At 40.1% G+C, this 22,654-nt stretch overlaps 1 protein-coding gene, 2 long non-coding RNA genes and 1 other non-coding gene across 6 annotated transcripts in view; 2 read left to right on the top strand and 2 right to left on the bottom strand.

The window, feature by feature from the left end:
- The window catches only part of LOC133089866 (uncharacterized), a 252,779-nt gene extending 239,227 nt beyond the window's left edge, over positions 1–13,552 (bottom strand). The window contains exon 1 of the long non-coding RNA XR_009700755.1: positions 13,403–13,552. This is a non-coding gene — a long non-coding RNA (uncharacterized LOC133089866). The remainder of the gene's footprint in view (positions 1–13,402) is intronic.
- A 225-nt stretch (positions 13,553–13,777) lies between these two features.
- Positions 13,778–15,386, top strand: LOC133090901 (uncharacterized). Its single transcript, XR_009700827.1, has 3 exons — positions 13,778–14,010; positions 14,750–14,847; positions 15,235–15,386. It is a non-coding gene; the product is annotated as an uncharacterized LOC133090901 (long non-coding RNA).
- LOC133091612 (small nucleolar RNA SNORA13) lies at positions 14,547–14,681 on the top strand. Its single transcript, XR_009700946.1, has one exon. It is a non-coding gene; the product is annotated as a small nucleolar RNA SNORA13 (small nucleolar RNA).
- Positions 15,387–17,230: 1,844 nt separating the features above from the next.
- Positions 17,231–22,654, bottom strand: part of EPB41L4A (erythrocyte membrane protein band 4.1 like 4A) — a 260,033-nt gene continuing 254,609 nt past the window's right edge. For 2 of the 3 annotated variants that reach the window (XM_061189519.1, XM_061189517.1), the window contains 2 exons: positions 22,109–22,190; positions 17,231–17,907 (listed from right to left, as the gene is read on the bottom strand). In XM_061189519.1, the coding sequence (XP_061045502.1) occupies positions 17,779–17,907; positions 22,109–22,190 (211 nt within the window). In that variant the 3' untranslated portion in view covers positions 17,231–17,778. Of the gene's footprint in view, positions 17,908–22,104; positions 22,191–22,654 lie in introns of all 3 variants that reach the window. The other variant, XM_061189518.1, reaches the window with a different exon arrangement.

The raw sequence follows: 22,654 nt of genomic DNA, 5'->3' as shown, positions 1-22,654 counted from the left end.
CCCAGGGACACATACAGACTGAAGGTGAGGGGATGGAAAAAGGTATTACAGTCAAATGGAAATCAAAAGAAAGCTGGAGTAGCAATACTCATATCAGATAAAATAGACTTTAAAATAAAGAATGTTACAAGAGACAAGGAAGGACACTACATAATGATCAAGGGATCAATCCAAGAGGAAGCTATAACAATTATAAATATATATGCACCCAACATAGGAGCACCTCAATACATAAGGCAAACACTAACAGCTCTAAAAGAGGAAATCAACAGTAACACAATAATAGTGGGGGACTTACACCAATGGACAGTTCATCCAGACCGAAAATTATTAAGGAAACACAAGCTTTAAATAACACAATAGACCAGATAGATTTAATTGATATTTATAGGACATTCCATCCAAAAACAGCAGATTACACTTCCTTCTCAAATGCACATGGAACATTCTCCAAGATAGATCACATCTTAGGTGACAAATCAAGCCTCGCTAAATTTAAGAAAACTGAAATCATATCAAGCATCTTTTCAGACCACAACACTATGAGATTAGATATCAATTACAGGGAAAAAAGTGTAAAAAACACAAACACATGGAGGCTAAACAATACGTTACTAAACAGCCAAGAGATCACTGAAGAAATCAAAAAATACCTAGAGACAAATGACAACAAAAACACGACGATCCAAAACCTATGGGATACCCCAAAAGCAGTGCTAAGAGGGAAGCTTATAGCAATACAATCCTACCTCAAGAAACAAGAAAAATCTCAAATAAACAATATAAACTTACACCTAAAGGAACTAGAGAAAGAAGAACAAACAAAACCCAAAGTTAGTAGAAGGAAAGAAACCATAAAGATCAGAGCAGAAATAAATGAAATAGAAACAAAGAAAACGATGGCAAAGATCAATAAAACTAAAAGCTGGTTCCTTGAGAAGATAAACAAAATTGATAAATCATTAGCCAGACTCATCAAGAAAAAGAGGGAGAGCATTCAAATCAATAATATTAGAAGTGAAAAAGGAGAAGTTACAACAGACACCACAGAAATACAAAGCATCATAAGAGACTACTACAAGCAACTCTATGCCCATAAAATGGACAACCTGGAAGAAATGGAGAAATTCTTAAAAAGGTATAACCTTCCAAGACTGAACCACGAAGAAATAGAAAATATGGAGAGACCAATCACAGGTAATGAAATTGAAACTGTGATTAAAAGTCTTCCAGCAAACAAACGTCCAGGACCAGATGGCTTCACAAGTGAATTCTATCAAACGTTTACAGAAGAGCTAACACCCATCCTTCTCAAACTCTTCCAAATAACTGCAGAGGAAGGAACACTCCCAAACTCATTCTATGAGGCCACAAACACCCTGATACCAAAACCAGACAAAGATGACAAAAAAAGAAAATTACAGACCAATATCACTGATGAACATAGATGCAAAAATCCTCAACAATATACTAGCAAACAGAATCCAACAGCACATTAAAAAGATCATACACCATGATCAAGGAGGATTTATCCCAAGGATGCAAGGATTCTTCAATATATGCAAATCAATCAATGTGATACACCATATTAATGAATTGAAGAATAAAAACCATATGATCATCTCAATAGATGCAGAAAAAGCTTTTGACAAAATTCAACACTTATTTATGATAAAAACTCTCCAGAGTGTGGTCATAGAGGGAGCCTACCTCAACATAATAAAGGCCATATATGACAAACCCACAGCAAACATGATTCTCAATGGTGAAAAACTGAAAGCATTTCCTCTAAGATCAGGAATGAGACAAGGATGTCCACTCTCGCCACTATTATTCAACATAGTTTTGGAAGTACTACCCATGGCAATCAGAGAAGAAAAAGAAATAAAAGGAATCTAAATTGGAAAAGAAGAAGTAAAACTGTCACTGTCTGTAGATGACATGATACTATATATAGATAATCCTAAAGATGCCACCAGAAAAATACTAGAGCTGATTAATGATTTGGTAAAGTTGCAGGATACAAAATTAATGCACAGAAATCTCTTGCATTCCTACACACTAACAATGAAAGATTAGAAAGAGGAATTAAGGAAACAATCCCACTCATCATTGCAACAAAAAGAATAAAATACCTAGGAATAAACCTACCTAAGGAGGTAAAAGACCTATACTCAGAAAACTATAAGACACTGATGAGAGAAATCAAAGATGACACAAACAGATGGAGAGATATACCATGTTCTTGGATTGGAAGAATCAATATTGTGAAAATGACTATACTACCCAAAGCAATATACAGATTCAATGCAATCCCTATCAAACTACCAATGGCATTTTTTACAGAACTAGAACAAAAAATCTTAAAATTTGTATGGAGACACAAAAGACCCCAAATAGCCAAAGCAATCTTTAGGGGAAAAAACCGGAGCTGGAAGAATCAGACTCCCTGACTTCGGACTATACTACAAAGCTACAGTAATCAAGACAATATGGTCCTGGCACAAATATAGATCAATGGAACAGGATAGAAAACCCAGAGATAAACCCACACACATATGGTCACCCTATTTTTGATAAAGGAGGCAAGAATATACAATGGAGAAAAGACAGCCTCTTTAATAAGTGGTGCTGAAAAAACTGCACAGCTACATGTAAAAGAATGAAATTAGAACACTCCCTAACACCATACACAAAAATAAACTCAAAATGGATTAGAGACCTAAATGTAAGGCCGGACACTATAAAACTCTTAGAGGAAAACATAGGCAGAACACTCTTTGACATAAATCACAGCAAGATCTTTTTTGATCCATCTCCTAGAGTAATGGAAATAAAAACAAAAATAAACAAATGGGACCTAATGAAACTTAAAAGCTTTTGCACAGTATAGGAAACCATAGACAAGACTAAAAGACAACCCTCAGAATGGCAGAAAATATTTGCAAACGAATCAACGGACAAAGGACTAATCTCCAAAATATATAAACAGCTCATGCAGCTCTATAGTAAAAAAACAAACAACACAATCCAAAAATGGGCAGAAGACCTAAATAGACATTTCTCCAAAGAAAACATACAGATGGCCAAGAGGCACATGAAAAGCTCCTCAACATCACTAATTATCAGAGAAATGCAAATCAAAACTACCATGAGGTATCACCTCACACCAGTTAGAATGGGCATCATCAGAATGTCTACAAACAACAAATGCTGGAGAGGGTGTGGAGAAAAGGAAACCGTCTTGCACTGTTGTTGGGAATGTAAATTGATAAAGCCACTATGGAGAACAGTATGGAGGCTCCTTAAAAAACTAAAGATAAAATTACCATATGACCCTGCAATCCCACTACTGGGCATATACCCAGAGAAAACCATAATTCAAAAAGATACATGCAGGACTTCCCTGGTGGCGCAATGGTTAAGAATCCGCCTGCCAATGCAGGGGACACGGGTTCGAGCCCTGGTCCTGGAAGATCCCACATGTCGCGGAGCAACTAAGCCTGTGTGCCACAACTACTGATCCCACATGCCACAACTACTGGAGGCTGCGTGCCTAGAACCCATGCTCTGCAACAAGAGAAGCCACTGCAATGAGAAGCCCATGCACCACAACAATGAGTAGCGTCTGCTGATCACAACTAGAGAAAAGGCCGCTCCCAGCAACAAAGACCCAACGCAGCCAGAAATAAATAAATAAATAAATTTATTTTTTAAAAAAAGAAATACACATGCACCCCAATGTTCATTGCAGCACTATTTACAATAGCCAGGTCATGGAAGCAACCTAAATGCCCACTGAGAGATCAATGGATAAAGAAGATGTGGTACATATATACAATGGAATATTACTCAGCCATAAAAAGGAACGAAATTGGGTCATTTGTAGAGATGTGGATGTACCTAGAGACTGTCATACAGAGTGAAGTAAGTCAGAAAGAGAAAAACAAAAATCGTATATTAACACATATATGTGGAATCTATAAAAATGGTACAGATGAACCAGTTTGCAAGGCAGAAAGAGAGACACAGATGTAGAGGAGAAACATATGGACCCCAAGGGGGGAAAGCGGGGTGGGGTGGGGGGATGAATTGGGAGATTGGGACTGACACGTATACACTAATATGTATAACATAGATAACTAATAAGAACCTGCTGTATAAAAATTAATAAATATAACACTCCATTGTAAAGCAATTATACTCCAATAAAGATGTTAAAAATAATAATAATAATAAATAAATAAAATAAAATTCAAAAAAAAAAATACAACTAAAGCCACTCATTAGAAACCCAGGTTTGGGGGTTTGTGCTGTTGGAGCTATGCTGTGCCTCACAGGAGCACCAGTCTCACAGAAGATCTTCCAATGCTGTCTGCTCCCCCAAAGAAAGACTCTAGCACCACCAAATAGAAAAGTTACTAATATGGAAACAGATGTTCCTAAGAATACTCCTGGAAATGTATGGATATGAAACACATGCCACATATATTTAGTTATAAAAATAAAAAAATCTTATTTTTATCTAGCAACTATTTATTTCCAGAAAGTGACTAAGTGCTGCAATCAAGTCATACCTGACTTTAAAAAAAACTGAGACAGATTGAGCTGTCTAACCCACAAAAGAAGTATCTATTAATAATTCAACTCCAATTGCTATGTATATTTCCTGGCAGGCTGGCTCCTGACTAAAAGCACCAGCTTTATTTTCCTGATCAGCTTAGGACATATAGTTCTGCAGCACAGGAATCTTACCGCTAAAGGATGTTTCATTTTTGTCTGGACTGGAACACATAAGATGTTCTTTTGGATTACTCAAAGTAGCATACAGGTCTTTCCCATGCAACTTGACCAGATGTTTAAAAAAAAAAAAAAAAAAAAAATCAAAGCATCACCTCTGAAAAACTAGTATAAAACCAGGTTTAAAAAACACCTAGGGAAGTGGGTGATTCTACTCAAATGTGGATATTCGATTGCTAATTTCATTCCAATTAAAGTGTAACTGAGAATATGCATCTATAAATTATAGTGCAGGTTTTGTGCTTGGCTTGTACTGCCACCTGGTGGTTTCCTGCTTGTACTAATATCAGACGTGTAAGGAATTTCCTGAATTAGCATTCACTTAGCAGTCTCTTTGCAGTATCACTGTCATTGACAAGTCAGTACTTCTGTAAGATCTCTAAAATGGTGGTGCAGAAGAGATTGCACATAAAGTCTCTGGTAACTAAGTTAAGACGAACCCCATCTTATTCAAACACATCATTTATATATGAATACAATAAGCATAATGATTAGTAAATTAATAATAATAAGTCTGCAAGAAAAAAATTTAAGCCCAATCACACCACAAAAGAAGAACAAAATGAAAGAAAGAGACAAAGCCTCTTTAAACATAGGCCTGCCGAGCTTTTAGTAAAAAATAAATAAGTAAATAAATAGGACTTCCTTGGTGGCACAGTGGTTAAGAATCCGCCTGCCAGTGCAGGGGACAAGGGTTCGAGCCCTGGTCCTGGAAGATCCCACATGCCGCAGAGCAACTAAGCCCGTGCTCCACAACTACTGAGCCTGCGCTCTAGAGCCCAGGAGCCACAACTACTGAGCCCACGTGCTGCAACTACTTAAGCCCACGCGCCTAGAGCCTGTGCTCCGCAACAAAAGAAGCCACCGCAATGAGAAGCCCGCGCACCGCAACAAAGAGTAAACCCCACTCGATGCAACCAGAGAAAACCCGCGGGCAACAACAAAGACCCAACGCAGCCCTAAATAAATAAATAAATAAATTTATTTTAAAAAAATATATATATGAATATCAGAAAACCAAACTGGAAATTTAGGGGCTTGTATTTATGCAAATGAGTATAGTGTTACAAAAATAGTTTTCATAGAATCCCTTAAGGTATTAATACTTCTTGATATATTTCAGAACTCATGTTTCTCTTTTGTGAAATTTCTCTTTTTGGTTTAGGTCCCACGGTGTTCTCAGCATTCAAAAGATTAACATGAATATTTTATTATTAAGCATTATATTTGTTAAATTATATCTATTATAAGACTTTGGCCTGTAGATACATGGAATTTCCCTTTAATTACTGAAGATAAAGAAGTTTTAAATTTTGCCAAATCAAGATTATCAATTAGTGTTTTACTCCTTCCATTTATTTATTTTTTTAAATAAAGATAATTTATTAATTTGAAAGGTAATACTTTCTCATGGCCAAAACAAGGAAAGTCTTTCTACTACATCACCATTCCTTGTAACCAGTTTCTTCCAGAAACAGTCGCTGATTGTTAAGTTTAGGAAGTCCTTTCTACAATCAAACAAATGTTTTCACTTAACCTTTCTATTATTTGATTTTTTGTTCCATTTAATTCCTTAAACTACACAGGCTTTATTTTGATTTATATCAAGTAATACTCTTACTTTTTCCAAAATGACAAATCCCTCTTGCCAGTGACAGGTGTGGGTCAAAGCCCTTCCTTCTCTGCTGATTTGTGATGCTTGCTTTAAGACACATTAAGATGTAACATACAGCAGGAACTGTTATCAGTTATATCTTCCATTCCATTGACAGTGAGTACCTTTGCCAATACCACGCTGAGTTAATTACCTTATAAAGTTGAGAATGTTTTAATAGTTAAGTTTAGAATATTTGTTTAACATTTAGTGTTAAGTAAGGAGTTAGTCCTCCACCATTACTCTACTTTTTCTAAATTTTTCTGGCTATTCTCATCAGTTTCTTATTCCAAATGAACTTCAGAATAATTTTGTGAAGTTCCCAAACAATTTAACCAAGTTACTTTAATAAAGAGACTCTGTGAGAATTGCTCTAAATTATAAATTATTTGGGTAAGAATTATTACCTTTATAGATAGGTTGTTAGTAGAAAAAGCAGGCTTAGTGATAAGCCTTCCAACGCTCTTAAGCTGGACCGCTTTTCAAGGAACAAACTGATGAAGAAACTCAAACTGGGTTTTGTGCCTGCCATGTGGCAGGAGGCATGCAGAGAAATCCCCTAATTCAGAATAATTAAAATGCTGGATAAAATATTTAAAAATAACTTTCTAAATGCATGGCTGAGTTGGTTGAAAAATAAGGGAAGTCCTCAGAGGCCACACATAAGAGATAGCATGAACCCAAAGTAAGTTCTGGAGCTGGCATTTGCCTGGGACATCTACGTACCTATCGCTGGTGGCTTGCGGCTTAGGCTTCATAGGGCCAGTTGGGAGTTAGGACATGAGGCCTGAACAAGTGGAAAGTAGAACTAATGACCCGTGTATAAAGTTGTGACCCCTGAAAGGTAACACCCTCAGTAAGTGAATTAGGTATGGTGGGGGGGGGGGTGAATCACCCTACAGAGAGAAATAGTGGAGGTAATTAACCCACTTATTATTAAGAAGGACAAAACGGGGGAAACGTTTCCCTTGAAAGTGACTAACACCAGCCCTCCCTCATGCAGGAGAGAGCACAGCCTATTCTATGTGGAATGGATGAGATGGTCTGACAGTGCTCCCAGGGTAGCAAGTGCCCCAAATGCCCAGCAACACCAGACATAAATCTTTTCTAGAGGAACACACCCAAATGATTACCACAACTTAGTTTCCAAGGAACATATGCTTACAGTTTAAAAACAAAACATAAACCTATAAGAAAACAACATGTGACAGTGAGTGGAAACAGTTAAGACAATGCCAATTTTTGACCTTGAGAATATCTAAATGAGTGTGTTTATATTTAAATATAAGTCTCAAATACACTTTTTGAGAAATAAAAGGGGGTACATAAGAAAGGAACAAAAGATATCACAAGCAACCTACATCTTTGAAAAAGAACCAAAGAGAAATGCTAGAAAAATAATTTCTAATAATTGACATTAGAAACTCAGTATAGGATCCGGCTCAAGATAGCAATGTAAGAGGCTCCTAAGCTCATACTGCCACAGACACACAGAATCAACAGCTACATACGAAACAATTCCCTCTGAAGGAAATCCAGAAACTACCTGACTCTTACTCATTGGGCAAATGAGAAAAAACCCGCATCAAGCTAAGCAGGAGAAGCTGAGAAACAATCTCGCCATAAACCCCACCCCTGGTGCAGCAACACCCAACTGGGAGGGAACTCACTACTCCCAGCTTCTTCCTAAGGAGTGAGGGATTTAGACACCCCCCAATCTGGTGCCCCAACTTTTAAGACCTCCACCTGAGAGACAGGTGCCCTAAAGACCAGTGGGGCTTGCATCCATAAGACCTACAAGGCCATAGGGATCTAAAAGATAGTTCATAAAGGGCTCCCACAGACTCACAATGGCTAACCCCCCAGGCCCAGCACAGAACCAGCAGATTGAAACCTGCCCAGTCTTTCCAGAAAAGAGGCCTATTTTCATACTTTGATAGCTATGACCTGAGGGGTAGGCTTCTAATCTAACACATATCAAGGGGCTGACTGCATTTTTTGCTCCCTTCCCCTTACAATTAATGTTTTTGACATCATATCTTATAACTTTTTGTTCTGTATATCCCTTAACTAACCATTGTAGATATAGATGATTTTACTACTTGTACTTTAACCTTCCTACTGCTTTGTACAGAGTTGATTAACTATGTTTACTGTATATTTGCCTTTACCAGTGAGCTTTTTCCTATTGTAATTTTCACATTTCTAGTTGTGGCCTTTTGTTTTTCCCTTAGAGAAGTCCCTTCATCATTTCTTATAAAGCTGGTTTGGTGGTGCTGAACTCTTTTAGCTTTTGCTTGTCCATAAAACTTTGCATGTCCCTATCAAATCTGAATGTAAGCTCTGCTGTGTAGAGTACTCTTAGTTGTAGGCTTTTCCCTTTCATCATTTTAAATATATGGTGCAACTCCCTTCTAGCCTGCAGAGTTTCTGCTGAAAAGTCAGCTAGTAGCCTTAGGTGAGTTTCCTTGTAGGAAACTTGTTGCTTTTCCATTGCTACTTTTAATATCCTCTCTTTAACTTTACTTTTTTGCCATTTTAATTAAAATGTTTCTTGGTGTGATCCTCTTTAGGCTGATCTTGTTTGGAACTCTATCTGCTTCCTGGACCAACAAATTTCAAAACAGGGCACAATGGATACATTCCTCGGAAGGATAACTTACCAAAACTGACTGAAGAAAAAACCTGAATGCTTCTAAAACCATTAAAGGAATTAATTCAGTAGTTTAAAATCTTCCTACAAAGAAAATACTAGATCCAGATAGTTCTAAAAGCAAGGTTGATTTTTTAATTCTGACATTAAATTTTTCAGAGAAGAGGAAAAAGTTCTCCAACTAATTTTATAAAGCTAGTATAGGCATACTCCACAGAACATTTCCCTGATTAATGTTTTCCCAATAAATTAACTCTTGTATTTAATACTCCAACATCATATAACATATATATCATTCAAAACAACATTTCAACTATGTATATAGGAAATAATATATTTAGGACCCAAAACTCAATACATTTTTACCAATAACAACAACAAAAACAACAACAACAACAAAGGTGTGGGAAATGCCCTGAGTTACATTACAAACACAACTGACAATATGTTCTCAGCATCATGTGTCAGGAAATCAAAAAACACACTGAATATCAATGAAGGGGATATTCACATAGATGCCAGTAGTGATAAAAGAAGCACTAAAGTATCATCCTCAGTGTGAATCATTCTCTGCCACATTTCCATAGTACCTTTCATATTTCATATTACCCTTTTTTCCCCTAGTTTTGTATTATGAGAACCAAAAAAGCTGAGGAAATGTTAAAGATTAATGAAAAAGTAGCAAACTAAGCAGAAAAGCAGTAACAATGAAAGAGAATATGTTACTGCTGACAAAGCAACTATTTGTTAACAACTATATTGTTTGGTGATCAGGAAGCAAAGTTATAGACATTTACAGCCTAATGTTATAGTTTGTTATTTAATTGAGGTTTGTTTACTATATTTTAGTTACATTTTAGGAAGTTGGTTTGGGTTAACAAGTAACTCATTATAATTTTACCATTTAAAATGGAGGGCAATAGGCTCCCAATTAATATTTTTGCATAGAACATCTGATTTTCAGAAACAAATTACTAATATTAAGTAGATATCTGTATAATTCTAACATCAAAACTATCAAAGACAGTATGAGAAAGATAACCACAGTCCCCTCTTGTCCGTAAACATAAATGCAGTAATTCTAAACAGAATATTTTTTGAAATGACAAGTTTGGTTTCTTCCAGAAATGTAAGATTGGTTCAACATTAGAAAATGTATTAATGCAATTCACTTCATTAACACATTACAAGAAAAAACCCTATGTTCATCTCAATAGAGGCAGGAAAAAAACATTTAATAAAATCCAACATTCACTCATGATTTAAAAAAAAAAAACTACTAGCAAACTAAAAATAGGGCACTTCCCTAACCCAATAAACAAGAAATGCATTAAAATGGCATACGTCATACATACATGCTGCAACTTCAAGAGCATTCCTTCAAAGCCGTGAACAAGACAAGGATGTCTATTATCACTCTATTCAACATTGCCCTAGATGTCCTAGTCTCAGCATTCACACACACACACGTGTGCATGCACACACAGTATAAGTAGAAAGGAAGAAAGCTTCCACAGACGATATGATTGTTTAAAGGGAAAATCCAAAGAAAATCTACAAATGCTTCTAAATTATAACAAGTATTCAAATTATTTAATATCTATTGTATATTAAGTCAGATCCCTTACACCCAACATAAACAAAATGTCAACCCCATATGGATTAAGCACTTTAAAATGAAATGTGCACCGCTTATATGCAAAATCTTACTAATGCTCCTGATGAGAAAACTGGAATGGCACAAGGAGTGGGGTAAGAAAAACAGCCCACTTCTCACTCTCCACCCCTTACAGGGTGCATTAGTTTTCTCTTGCTGCCATAACAAATTAACACAAATTTAGCAGCTTAAAACAACACAAATTTATTATCACAGCTCTGTAGGTTGGAATTCTGTCACAAGTCTCACTGGGCTAAAATCAAGGCATCAGTAGGGCTGGAGACCTTTTCTGGAGACTCCAGGGGAGAATCTGCTTCCACGTACATTCAGGTGGTTGGCAGAATTCAGGTCCATGCAGCTGCAGAAATGAAGTTCCTGTTTCCTTGCTGGCTGTCAACTGAGGGCCATTCCCAGCTTCTAGAGGCTGTCTGTATTCTTTGGCTTCAAGGATCTTCCCCCTTCATCTTCACAGCTAACAATGGAAGGTTGAGTCCCTTTCCTGCCTTCTCTTCTGCCACATCTCTGACTCCCCACTTTTCCTCTTCGTTTTTTATCTCCTCATCTCATGGTCCCTCACGTTAATCATATCTGCAAAGCCCCTTTTTTACTATGCAATGGAACACATTCACATTCTGGGGATGCAACGGAACACATTCAGGTTCTGGGGATTAGGGTGTGGACACCTTTGAGGGACCATTAGTCTGCCTACCATACAGAACAAGGAAACTGGGTCTGTTCCACGCTTGCACTAACACTGTATGTCGTTTGTACATCTTTCCGTAATGCCTCTGCTGCAACAGGGTAGAAAATATCCCCCTTTTCTCACGTCCTTTCTGCTTGTGTTGGCTGAATTACTGAATTTTCCTTCCCAGGCTACGTGAGGTCGAAGCAGACAGGAAGATGAAGAATTTAGAATTAATTTCCTAACACCAACATTATCCAATAATTGAAACAAATGCCTCCCCTCTATCTGTTCTTGAACCATCCAGAGTTTAGGGACGAGTTACAAGGGGCAGATAGGAAAGACTGGGGTGGGAACAAAATGTCAAGCCATTAAAAGAAAAACAGCAGCATAGTTTCCCCTTCCTTAAGAACTCAACCCAAGAAGCTTCCATACCTGGGGTGACAGTCAACAAGGAGAGTCTAGCTCATGAGAGTCATTAATTGGGTGTCACTGTGTACAATACCGTGTGAGATAATTCAACAAACTTTCCTTAATTCTTTAAACTAACCTATGTAGTACACAGGTAAAGGTATTATCGTGTAAAATAGGAACGCTGGGCTTAGAGAGGTGGTCATATACCCAAAAGCACAAGCGTCAAAGAGCTGGATCGAAACCTAGGTCTGCTGGCTGCTCAAGCCCAAGGAAATTTCCTCTCCCTGACTTTCCCTAGCAAGAAGGCAAGATTGAAATTTGTTATAATCCTCAAACGGTACCCTTCAGTGTATTCAAATAACACTCTTCGAGGTGTCATTCTTCTTCCCCAACCTTTCTCTCCCCAGATGTTATAGAGAATTCCTAATGAAGGACTTAGAGTTATTTCCCTCATTATCACACACATTTACTTCTGTAAGGTTACTGTCCCTATTGTCCCAACAGTGATGTTATCATTCAGGCCAGTCCTTGTGTGATGACCACTGGGCTATGGGCTTGAATTTTCTTTTTCTTTTCTTCTTCCTTCCTTCCTTTCCTTTCTTTCTTTCCTCTTTCTCTCTTTTTCCTTCTTTCCTTCCTCCCTCTCTCTCTTTTTCCTCCCTCCCTCTTTCTTTTTCTTTCCCTTCCTTCCTTCCTTCCTCCCTCCCTTTCTTCTCCTCCCTCCCTCTCTTTCTTTCTGCAATAAGCTTCAAAGAAACAAAGAAAGGTGCTGGGATGTGGTCTCTGGGTGAGTCTCTATAGGACTCACAGGTGCAAGGAGACCCAGGTGCTACCACACAGTCCGATTCACCGCAGTCTTTATCCCTTCAAGGAGTTATGGGTATCAGCAAGAAAGTAATTAACTACCTCTGTTTTCTTTCGGTGGTAATAATCAATTCTAAACTTCCAGCATAAAATCCCAACTCCTTACCACAGGTACAAAGCCCTACATGATTCGGTCCTGCCTGTCTCTTCCGCTGCCTCTGACGCCACCTTGCACTCCACACGCGGCTCCAGCCACGCTGGCCAAGGTCTAGCTTCTGAGCACCTGAAAGGTGACTAGTCCGAACTGAAATGTACTGGAAGTATAAAATACACACTGGATTTTGAAGACCTAGTAGAAATAAAAGAATGCAAGGTATATCACTAATAATTTTATAGTGACCACATGTTGAAATGGTTATACTTAGCACATGTTGAGTTTCTCTTAATTTAACTTGTTCCTTTTTAATGTGGCATTTCTAAAATTTTAAAATGACATTCGTGGCTCACACTAGATTCCTACCGGACAGCACGGCTCTATCACATTTTCCCCTCCTTTGTTTCCTTGGCACTTACACTATCTGGACTTAACAGTGTCCACGTTATCTGTCTAGTGTCTTTCTCACCCAACTAGAACGTAAGGCAGGAACTCTGCCTCATTCACAGCGGATTCCCAGGCATTTAGAACAGCGTGAAGCACAGTAAGTACTCAATAAATATTTCTGGAATTAATGACCTTACTCTTCCTCAGCTGGAGACGGTGAGCTCTGTCTGTCCTCTCCCAGAACACGAGGTCTCATGTCCTTTGGGCTACACCCGCAGCTCAGCGCTGACCGTGTGCTCTTGACACCGGGTGGAGGGGCGGTTGGGTATCCACACCGGATAAACCCTCCTCCTGAGCGGAAAAATCTTCCCGCCCGACGGCCCCGGCGCTCAGCGAACTCGCGCTCCTCAGAACTCTTTTCCCCGGGCAGCCCCGCCCCTCGGCCCATCAATGGGCACTTCGTCCTCCGGCCGCACGGCGGCGTCTCGCCGGGGCGCGGTGGCCGATGGTACAGTCCGTCCTCCCCGCGCCCCTCGAGCAGTGGGTCCTTCCAGTCGTAGAAAAGCATTGTGGGAAGACTGCGCGCTCTTTCTAACCTCACCTCTCTTTCGGCCTGTATGGCGGCGGGGGTTCGGACGGTCCGGGGCCTGTGGCCGCCTGGCTTCCGACGGCTGGGGCGCAGGGCAGGAGCGCGCGGCCGCCCTGAGTCTAGTGAGGCTGGCCCCGCGGCCGGGCCGGGTCCGAGGCTCCCGGTCCCTGAACGCGTGGAGGGCAGCGGCCTGGTCTGGCCTCCGCCACGTTGTCGGTGAGACCTCAGAAAGCCCAGAAGCGGCCCCGGGTCTGTGTTCCCACGCCAGGAGATGCGGCGAGGGGGGTGAGGGCTTTGGGGTCGATTGGTCATCGACTGTATGTCAGGGAATTTTTAATAGAAGCGGGGCTTTCTTGCGTGTGACAGGGAAAGGCCTCACTGTATAACGGCACGTATGCCTACCATGTCACGGTGGGAAATCAGGTCAACGCAGAAGTGCCATTTCAGATTTAGATCTTGATAACTGTGTCCTGGTGCAGAACTTGGCGGAAATCGAATGACCATCACCAGCTCTGCAGGCGAGTTTTCGTGTTCCTGCAGAAAAGACCAGTTGCCTGGACATTTTACGGTTTCAGCCATTTGAAAGACTTTAATTCGGTGTTCGTTACCTAGTCGGATGTTGAGTCGTAAAGGAAACTGTAGAGCTGGGCTTAGTTCCTCTCCCATCTCATCAACGCAACAGTTCATCTCAGCCAGCTGTTTTGGGGTCCGCAGCTTTGTGCCACACAGCATTCCTTACGCGGTTTTCTTGCCGCCTTTGTGTTGCCCGTTCACTTTTGGAAACTAGTGGATGAGGTGTCAAAAAAGGCGAAAACCAAACACTTGTGCAGCCTTTTCCTGCCCTAGTATTTGACATCTTTGGTGTAGGAGCTGCACAAGTAACAGTTATACTGCTATATTATGTACACATGTGGTTTTGATCCTGCCAACGTTAAGTGTATGTTTCTCTTAACAGGTTTTAATTTTCGTTCAGGTGAAAGATGGACGCTTGAAGCATAGACTGACTGCTGCTAGCTGACTACTTACTATCTGGGAGCACAAAGATGACCTAAGGTAGGGTGATAGTTTTGAATTAGAAGTTGTCATACAGCAGTTATTTGTGATGTGAATTTTATCTTTCTAGGTTGGGGGGCCTTCTCTGGTGGGTATTAGTTTAAATTAGTTATTAAGGGTTCACTAATATTAGTACTGCTGCATCTGTAAACAAATTGTTAACTGCAAATGGGATAGCTTCTTCCCAGCTTGTCATGAAATCTTTACATGATTTTATGTGAATTGTAAAAAAAACCACTTGCCAGATCTCAGGCATGTTTTATGTTGACATTTAAAGTCCAGAAGTGCATAACTTAATCCAGCGAAGAAGCATGTACTGAAAGTTTTTAAGATGTGGTGCATGTAAATGTTTGCTTGTCAAATTGAGTGCCTTATTTTTCCTTTTAGGATGTCCTCGGTGAGGAACTTGACAACTTGATCTTCGGGTGTTGCTTAGAGTATTTAAAATTTCCAGGATTGCTTAAAAAAAATACTGCTTTTGGATAGTCCATAAATGTACATCTAAAACAGTGGGGCTATAAATAAAATAATTTAATGTGCTTCTTGGAGGTTTGTGTGCTAAGTGATTAACTGCCAGAAAATAGCATTCTTTTACTGAAGGATCATAGGGTACCTCCCTCTCCCAGCAACTTCAAAATTATGTTAAATCTCAGCTGTTAAGATTAACATTCAGTGATATTGATCACTGACAGCCTCATGAAATATAGGCTTATGCTAGGCTCCAAGGAGAAACACGTGCTTTCTTCTAGTGCCTCTTGCATGATGAAGTGAACTAGACTAGTTGGTTTCTAGGTCACAGGTGTGCTCTATGTTACTGCATTTTTTTTTTTTAAGCTAAAAGTAAATCTGCCTTCACTTTGCAGGAAAGAACAAATAGTGTATTCGGGCATTCAAAATATTTATTGAAAGCACTGAACTAGGAGCTGGGAACACAGTGGTGCACAAACACAGTTCCTCCCTTTGGAAGCTTACCTTTGAATGGAGGAAATGTCATCACAATTTTAAAACTTCGTGAGACAAGTTCCATGTATGATAGGATTTGACCGAGTCAGGGAAACCTGAGAAAGCAGTTAGGACTAAGGGTAGGTAAGCATTTATGCAAGGCAAAGCTGACCCCGTGCCATGTACAGAGGCCTTGAGCTAAAAAAATGGGTATGACCATAAGTCCAGATTTCTGACTGTTGTGTCCTCATTTAGGTAAGAGTTGAGTGCTTAATGAGGCTTGAAGGTGGCCATTATGAGAGCTCTGGGTGTTACAAAATGAGGCTGAACAGGTAAGAGGCCAGACCACTTAAGGCTCTGTATAAAGCAAGGGGAAATCCATGATGGAAATGCACATTTGCAAGAAAAGGGGTGCTGATGGGCCAGTTGGAGGCTACTACCACTGTCTATGCGAGAGATGACCACCTTGGACCAGGGTGGTGGTAAAGTTAAGGAAGAGAGATAGTTAAAACTATAGCAGACAGGAGTTAGTAATAAAGGATGTGTCCATAATGACTGCTAGGTGTGTAGTCTTGTACATTTGCAGATCCAGCTGGGGAGCAGCATTTTCAACTAGCTCTATTTGAATTGCCTTAGAAATCTAAGTGACCCCTTGGTACTACACTGGTTTTTAGTCTAAGCTATAGAAATAAACCGTGGGAATAAATGAGATCCACTGGGGTAGCGGAAGAGGGCTTAGATTTGAGATACTCTTAATAAACTGGAGAGGTGGAACAGCGTGAGCTGCAAAGGATAGAATGGTAGAAACAATGGGAAATGCATTAAAGAAACAAAATATTGTAAGGTAGCCTAAAAGTTAACTTGGATTTGGTGACATGAAGGTGATTTTTGAGGTCCACTTTAGTGGAACAGTGGGGGAGAATCCATATTAGAGATGGTTTGAGGTAGTTGAGGACACTGGCTACAGATAATCCTTTTAAGAAACTTGGAATGGGAGAAAAAAAGTGGTAGCTGGAGAAGAATTTGTGGTTGTGAAATTTGGTTGGCTTACTTTTTTTAGATGGTAGTCTAGCTGAGAGGAAGCGGTTGAATATATTAATACTGGAGAGAGCAGGGATGAGAAGGCTGAAGGAGATGGGCTCGAGAGGACAGGTAGAGGGGACAGGAGAAAGGCAAGGACTAGGGTTGATGGCAGCCATGGCGAGGCTTGTCTTTTGGGTAAGGGGAAGATGAAAGATGTCCTGCATGAGTATTTCTATTTTTCCTGTAGACTGCAGTCATCTGCAGAGAGGAAACGTCTGAAATAGTATTTGGGGAGAATTAGCCAGGCAGACTGGAGGGACCATTTCAGGTTGAGGGTCATGAATTTATAAGCTGAGGTCAACTGAAACCCACACATAGCCTTTTTTTTCCTGAAAGCACAAGACAAGGACACGAGAAATTAAAAGCAGCACTTAACAAACTTTTTTTTTTAACATTTGCAAATAATCGGTGGAACTTAATGCCACAAAGTACAGTATTACAAAGAACATTTATGTGAATAAAAATATCTGCAGTGTGAAAGTGAAGCTTCAGCCATGCATTTGTGCGCAGGCAGAGATCCACCCAGAGCTGGGAAGAACCTTTTCATCCCACTTGGTGTACTACTGCACAGCTAGCCGGCTGCAGTCCAGGATTCCAGAACTTTGAACCGAAGCATCTGGTGTTGGTTGTGGCAGACACAAGATAACTTGGGAGTTTCCAGGAAGGAAAACATGGCATCAAGTGAATAAGTTTTAAAATACTGTCTTTCCAGTTACCAAATTAAAAGGCCCTTAGGCACAAATATACTGTAGTTAAACCTTTAAAAGATGCAACAGACTCCATTATTTTCTTCTGAAGAAACACTTCTGCAGGTCCAAGATACTTGAATAATTATAATTCACAGTTTCAAAGTAAAGGTGGCACACACACCCTTCCCACCCCCCCATCCCTAGCCCTTCACTAGGATTAAGTCTGTATCTTGAGGCGTGAAGCTTGGGTAGTTTTTATTGTTTTTGCTGTGTGTTTTCCAGCCAGATTGCTTGTAGATGTCTGAGATTTTTCTTCAATCAGGCTATCTTTAGACCCGTTTCTTCTCTAGAAAAGAATGCATTTGAAAAATACAGAAAGTAAGATTCAGAGAAGAAACTACAGCCAAATCAATTTTAGTAACACAAATACTAAGATTTAAGACATCAAGTTATATTTAGGAAAGGTATGTAATGTCAAAAGCTGTTCAAATATTCCCTTTATTTAAATAGTTAATTATGATAAACAACATGAAGATTGTGTTTAAATCTTAGAAAAGTTACTCTGACAGTTACATGCATAACAAATCTTACTCATGAAAATCAGGCATAAATCTCAACCCATTCCCCCAGTGAAGTGTCATTTCCATGGTAGTTGCTGCTAACCCAGGCTCTCAGGCCTCCCACTTTTCCAAGGAGGGGCAGAGAGATGAAGAGCATGGGGGGCTGGGGGTAATTTTTACTCTTCCCTGATTATATTTTCAGTAGTCACTGAAAGAAACCCATACAACACAATGCCCTGGGGACCCGCATCACTTGGGGCTAGAGCTCCCCGTGAGCTGCGGTGGCCCCATCCTGGAGAAATGGGAGCGGAGCTACCAGAGCCTGAGCACCACACCCAGGGCTTCTGGAAGTGGGTCATGTCCTCCCACAGCCACAGGTGGAGGCCCTGAGGATGACACTAAAGTGCCTCCACAGCTCCCTCTTCTGCTGAACAGACCTGCTCTTAGCTCCTTTTAGAGATGGCCCAACCTGTCAGTAGATCTGGCTAACAAGCGTATTTCCTAATGCACAAGTACCTGCCCATACATAATGAGCTACACGCCAGAATTCTATTATTTTGAGATTCATTGGGGCTAAAAATAAGCTATCCTCTAAGAGGCTGTCTTTCATCTGTTCCTACGACTGGCTTGATTTGATTTACTCATATTCAAAGAGGCACCAATGGAACAACAATTCTGCTAAGCATGAGGAGTACAAATCAAGCTAATTTTGGATCGTCAGACATTATCTGTTTGGGACAGGTTTCTAGGTAACGGGAGAGGGAGGAGGACACCAGAGCATGAGTGAGTCAGGACAGGGGAATAGAGAGCTAATATATCAGAAGAATCACTAACTTTTAAGTTTGTTGAGGGTTGAACCTATCTCTTCTGCCTGCACACCTTAAAGGAATAAGGAAAATGAATCAAAGTCCCTAATCCACCCCACTTTTACCAGCCTTCTGCATGAAAAAGTAAGGTGAGGTATAGGCAGGCCAGGCCACTAGCAGAACTCTGGCATCATTGTGGAACTTAGGAAATGCAGCTTTCCCACTTCCCCATATCATTTGCATCCTTTCTCCACATGGCAACCAGATCAGTTGTTTGCTTTTGGCACTTAGAATAAAATCCAAACAAACTCTTTTTCCCATGGCATCTAAGGCCCTGCATTATCCACCCTCCTTCCCCTTTACTCTGCTCAGACCTCAAACACCCTGGCCCTTTCCAGCCTCAGCATTTTTTCCCACGCTATTTCTTCTGCTTCCATCAGCCTTTCACGAATACTCACATGGTTGGCTCCTTCTCTACCTTTGAGTTTCAGCTTTACAGGTCACTTTCTGAATGGCCTTCGCCCTATCTTTCTAAAGTGAGGTCATGTTCGTTTTCTAACACAGACCTTTGTTTCTTCATAATGCTTACCTAGTTGTTTTTTTTTTTTTAATTGTTTTACCTGTTTACTTTTATGTATTATGTGTCAAGGCCAGGAGTCAGCAAACATTTTCTGTAAAGGGCCAGATTATAGACTACCTCCTGTCTCTATTGCACATTCTTTTTCCCTCCCCACAAGCAACCCTTTAAAAACATAAAAACAATTATTAGCTCCTGGACTGTACAGAAACAGGCTGCAGATTAAATTTAGCCCTTGGGCTGTAGTTTGCTGACTGTCCCAGTGAGTGCCTTGTCACTCCTTAGATGTGCTCATTAGATAGCTATTGAATTCAAAATCAAAGGTGTCCCAGAGACAAGCTTAGAATCAGTGCCATTGATTAAAAGATGCATGTGAGTTGTTCTTGTATGCAGCACAGTGACGGCTATTCTTTCAACATTTCATGTGTACAATTTAAGTTTTCTGAGATTCCTAAATGATGGTGATTAGACAGTCTTAGAGTAGTTGGAAAAGCAAAAATACATGAAATTCCCACTTGTATTGAAGCCAACTTAAATTTAAGACAAAAAAAAAAAGAGCTTTGAAAAGTAACAGTGCTTATTAATCTTCCCAGCAACTTTAAGAGGTAGGTTATTATCTACATTGCAAAGAAATTTAGTCTTAGAAGTTAAACAGTGTTCAGAGTCACACAAGTGGTGTGTGGAGACAAGGAGACACCAATGCAGGTCCTGTCTGAATGTGAAGCCTCAACTAATCATGAATGTAATTTTTTTAAAGTGCTATTGACTTGAAACAAATTGTCTGTTTGGATAAACTATTAGCTCTCCCAGATTTATCTAATCAAAAATTACACAGATTTTAGTGGATGTTGTGGTTAACCACTCAGATCTCCATTCCAGACTGAAGCATTCATTCCCCAGCAGCTCGGAGTGTTGGCTGCCATACAGCTCAAAACTGAGCCCCTGGGACTTCCCTGGTGGTGCAGTGGTTAAGAATCCGCCTGCCAATGCAGGGGACACGGGTTCGAGCCCTGGTCCGGGAAGATGCCACATGCCACGGAGCAACTAAGCCCATGCGCCACAACCTCTGAGCCTGCACTCTAGAGCCCACGAGCCATAACTACTGAGCCTGCGTGCCACAGCTACTGAGCCCATGAGCCACAACTACTGAAGCCCGCGTGCCTAGAGCCCATGCTCCACAAGAGAAACCACCGCAATGAGAAGCCTGCGCACCACAACGAAGAGTAGCCCCTGCTTACCGCAACTAGAGAAAGCTCCCGCACAGCAACAGAGACCCAATGCAGCCAAAAATAAATAAATAAAATAAATATTAAAAAAAACCAAAACTGAGCCCCTCCCCAGGAACAGCCCTGTGCTGAAGAGAGCCACCTTGTTCAAGGTCATGCCCCCTTCCAGGGGCACCCTTTACCCAGTCACTTGCTACATGGTGAGTGTTTAAGGCCCAGCCCCCTTGTCTCCAAGTGGGATGAATCAGAAGGGCCATCTTGGCTCCAGAGCTCCCCATGGGATCATCTGATGCCTTTATTGGGACTATACCACTCAGTTCAACTCTTGCCTATCTATTACTCTCCAAACAAGTGTTGATCCTAAGAGCACTTTCCAATATACCTCCTCCATGCAAACCTCCATTGCAGAATCTCTTCCTAGGGAACCTAACCTAAATTAGCACAGGCTTTTTCTGTCCTTGCTCAAGTCACTGACAAAAATGAGTCAAGCACAGGGCAGTACATGACGGATACGCTGGAGTCAGGGTTCTTAGGTTGTCCATGAACTTCCTGAATTATATGCTTATGTGCATTAAATATGTGCTTACATGCATTTTTATGGGAAAGAGACAGTAGTTATAATTGCCTTTCAAAGGGATCCACAATTCAAACAATCCACTGCAAACAACAGGCTGATACTGATCCATTATAAACATCAAGTTTGTTTCTAGAGTAATGATTTAAACAGATATAAAGCCATCCAACAACCTTACACAGCCTCCATGTTTTTCTATCGCATTAAAAAAAAATACAATGAGAGATGATGTCAAACACCTTGCTGAAATATGTCTGCTACAGTGCTCCCCTGATAACAGCTATCTAATTCAGCTGAGTGTTACACTGATTCTGTTAAGGCAGCTAGATGCTTTGCCATGTCCTTGAATTCCGTTTTGACCACATTTTTTAAACATTTCCAGAAGAAAAGTAATTCTCTTTGATGAAGAAGACAGAAATAAAACAGGACTTGAGTAATTCTCCGTCTGCCATCAGTTAACAATTGAACATGGGCCCCCTCTGAGTCTACCACTTTATCCCTGTTTCTCTGGCTCAAAAAATAATCTAGACATACTTTTTAAAATTAGTGAAGCCCATTGTTTCTTTATTCTGGCTCCAAACAATCTTACAATCTTTGTTATCATTGGCTTTGCCCCAAGCCTCAGATCATTTTAGACCTTACACTACCTCTAGCTCTCACCCCTAATATAACTCTTCCCAGGTTGTGCCTTGTCTTGATCACACACCCTTCCTTCCTTCTCCTTCCATGTTTTGTACATGTGTTTTTTAAACACAGAAACTTGTCATCAGTACAACACCTTCTTAAAACTTGATTATTACCTACTTGATGAACTGTGGAGCCACCAGAACCCTGAGCATCTGAAGATCGGGTCACAGGAAGTGGAGGTACAAGATCCGTTTTTGAGCTGCAGAGAGTCAGTTTTAGAATTAATGACTGAGACAGTACCTAGAATCACAATCTGAGTTGGAAAAGGGCTATAGCAAAGTAAGCATGTTTTACATATCTTTGTATTCCTTAACAGTGCCTACCACAGTGCTTTACACGGATAGGCATTTAATAAATGTTTTTGAATTAAGTTCAACGGGTTAAGTAACTTGCCCAAAATCACAGCAAATAACTAGAAGAACCAAGAATATAACATAGGTATGGTTCCCATGTGCTTTTCTTACTGTGATATGTTGTATAAATGGATTTTTGATTTGTTTCTAGAGAAACACTTATTGGCCATTTATTCTTTTTTTATAAACCTATGGAGCTATAGACAGCAATGGCCTACATTTTACAAGCAAAACAAAACAAACAAAAAAAACCCAGCCTATATCTCTCTCCAATGGGCTAGCCTATCTCCCAATTTGTTAATGTTTATCA

This window comes from Eubalaena glacialis, chromosome 4 (assembly GCF_028564815.1).
Source record: "Eubalaena glacialis isolate mEubGla1 chromosome 4, mEubGla1.1.hap2.+ XY, whole genome shotgun sequence".
In the NCBI taxonomy this organism is placed as follows: domain Eukaryota; kingdom Metazoa; phylum Chordata; class Mammalia; order Artiodactyla; family Balaenidae; genus Eubalaena; species Eubalaena glacialis.
Note: the sequence above shows the minus strand (reverse complement) of the source record. Positions and strands in the feature narration are given on the sequence as shown.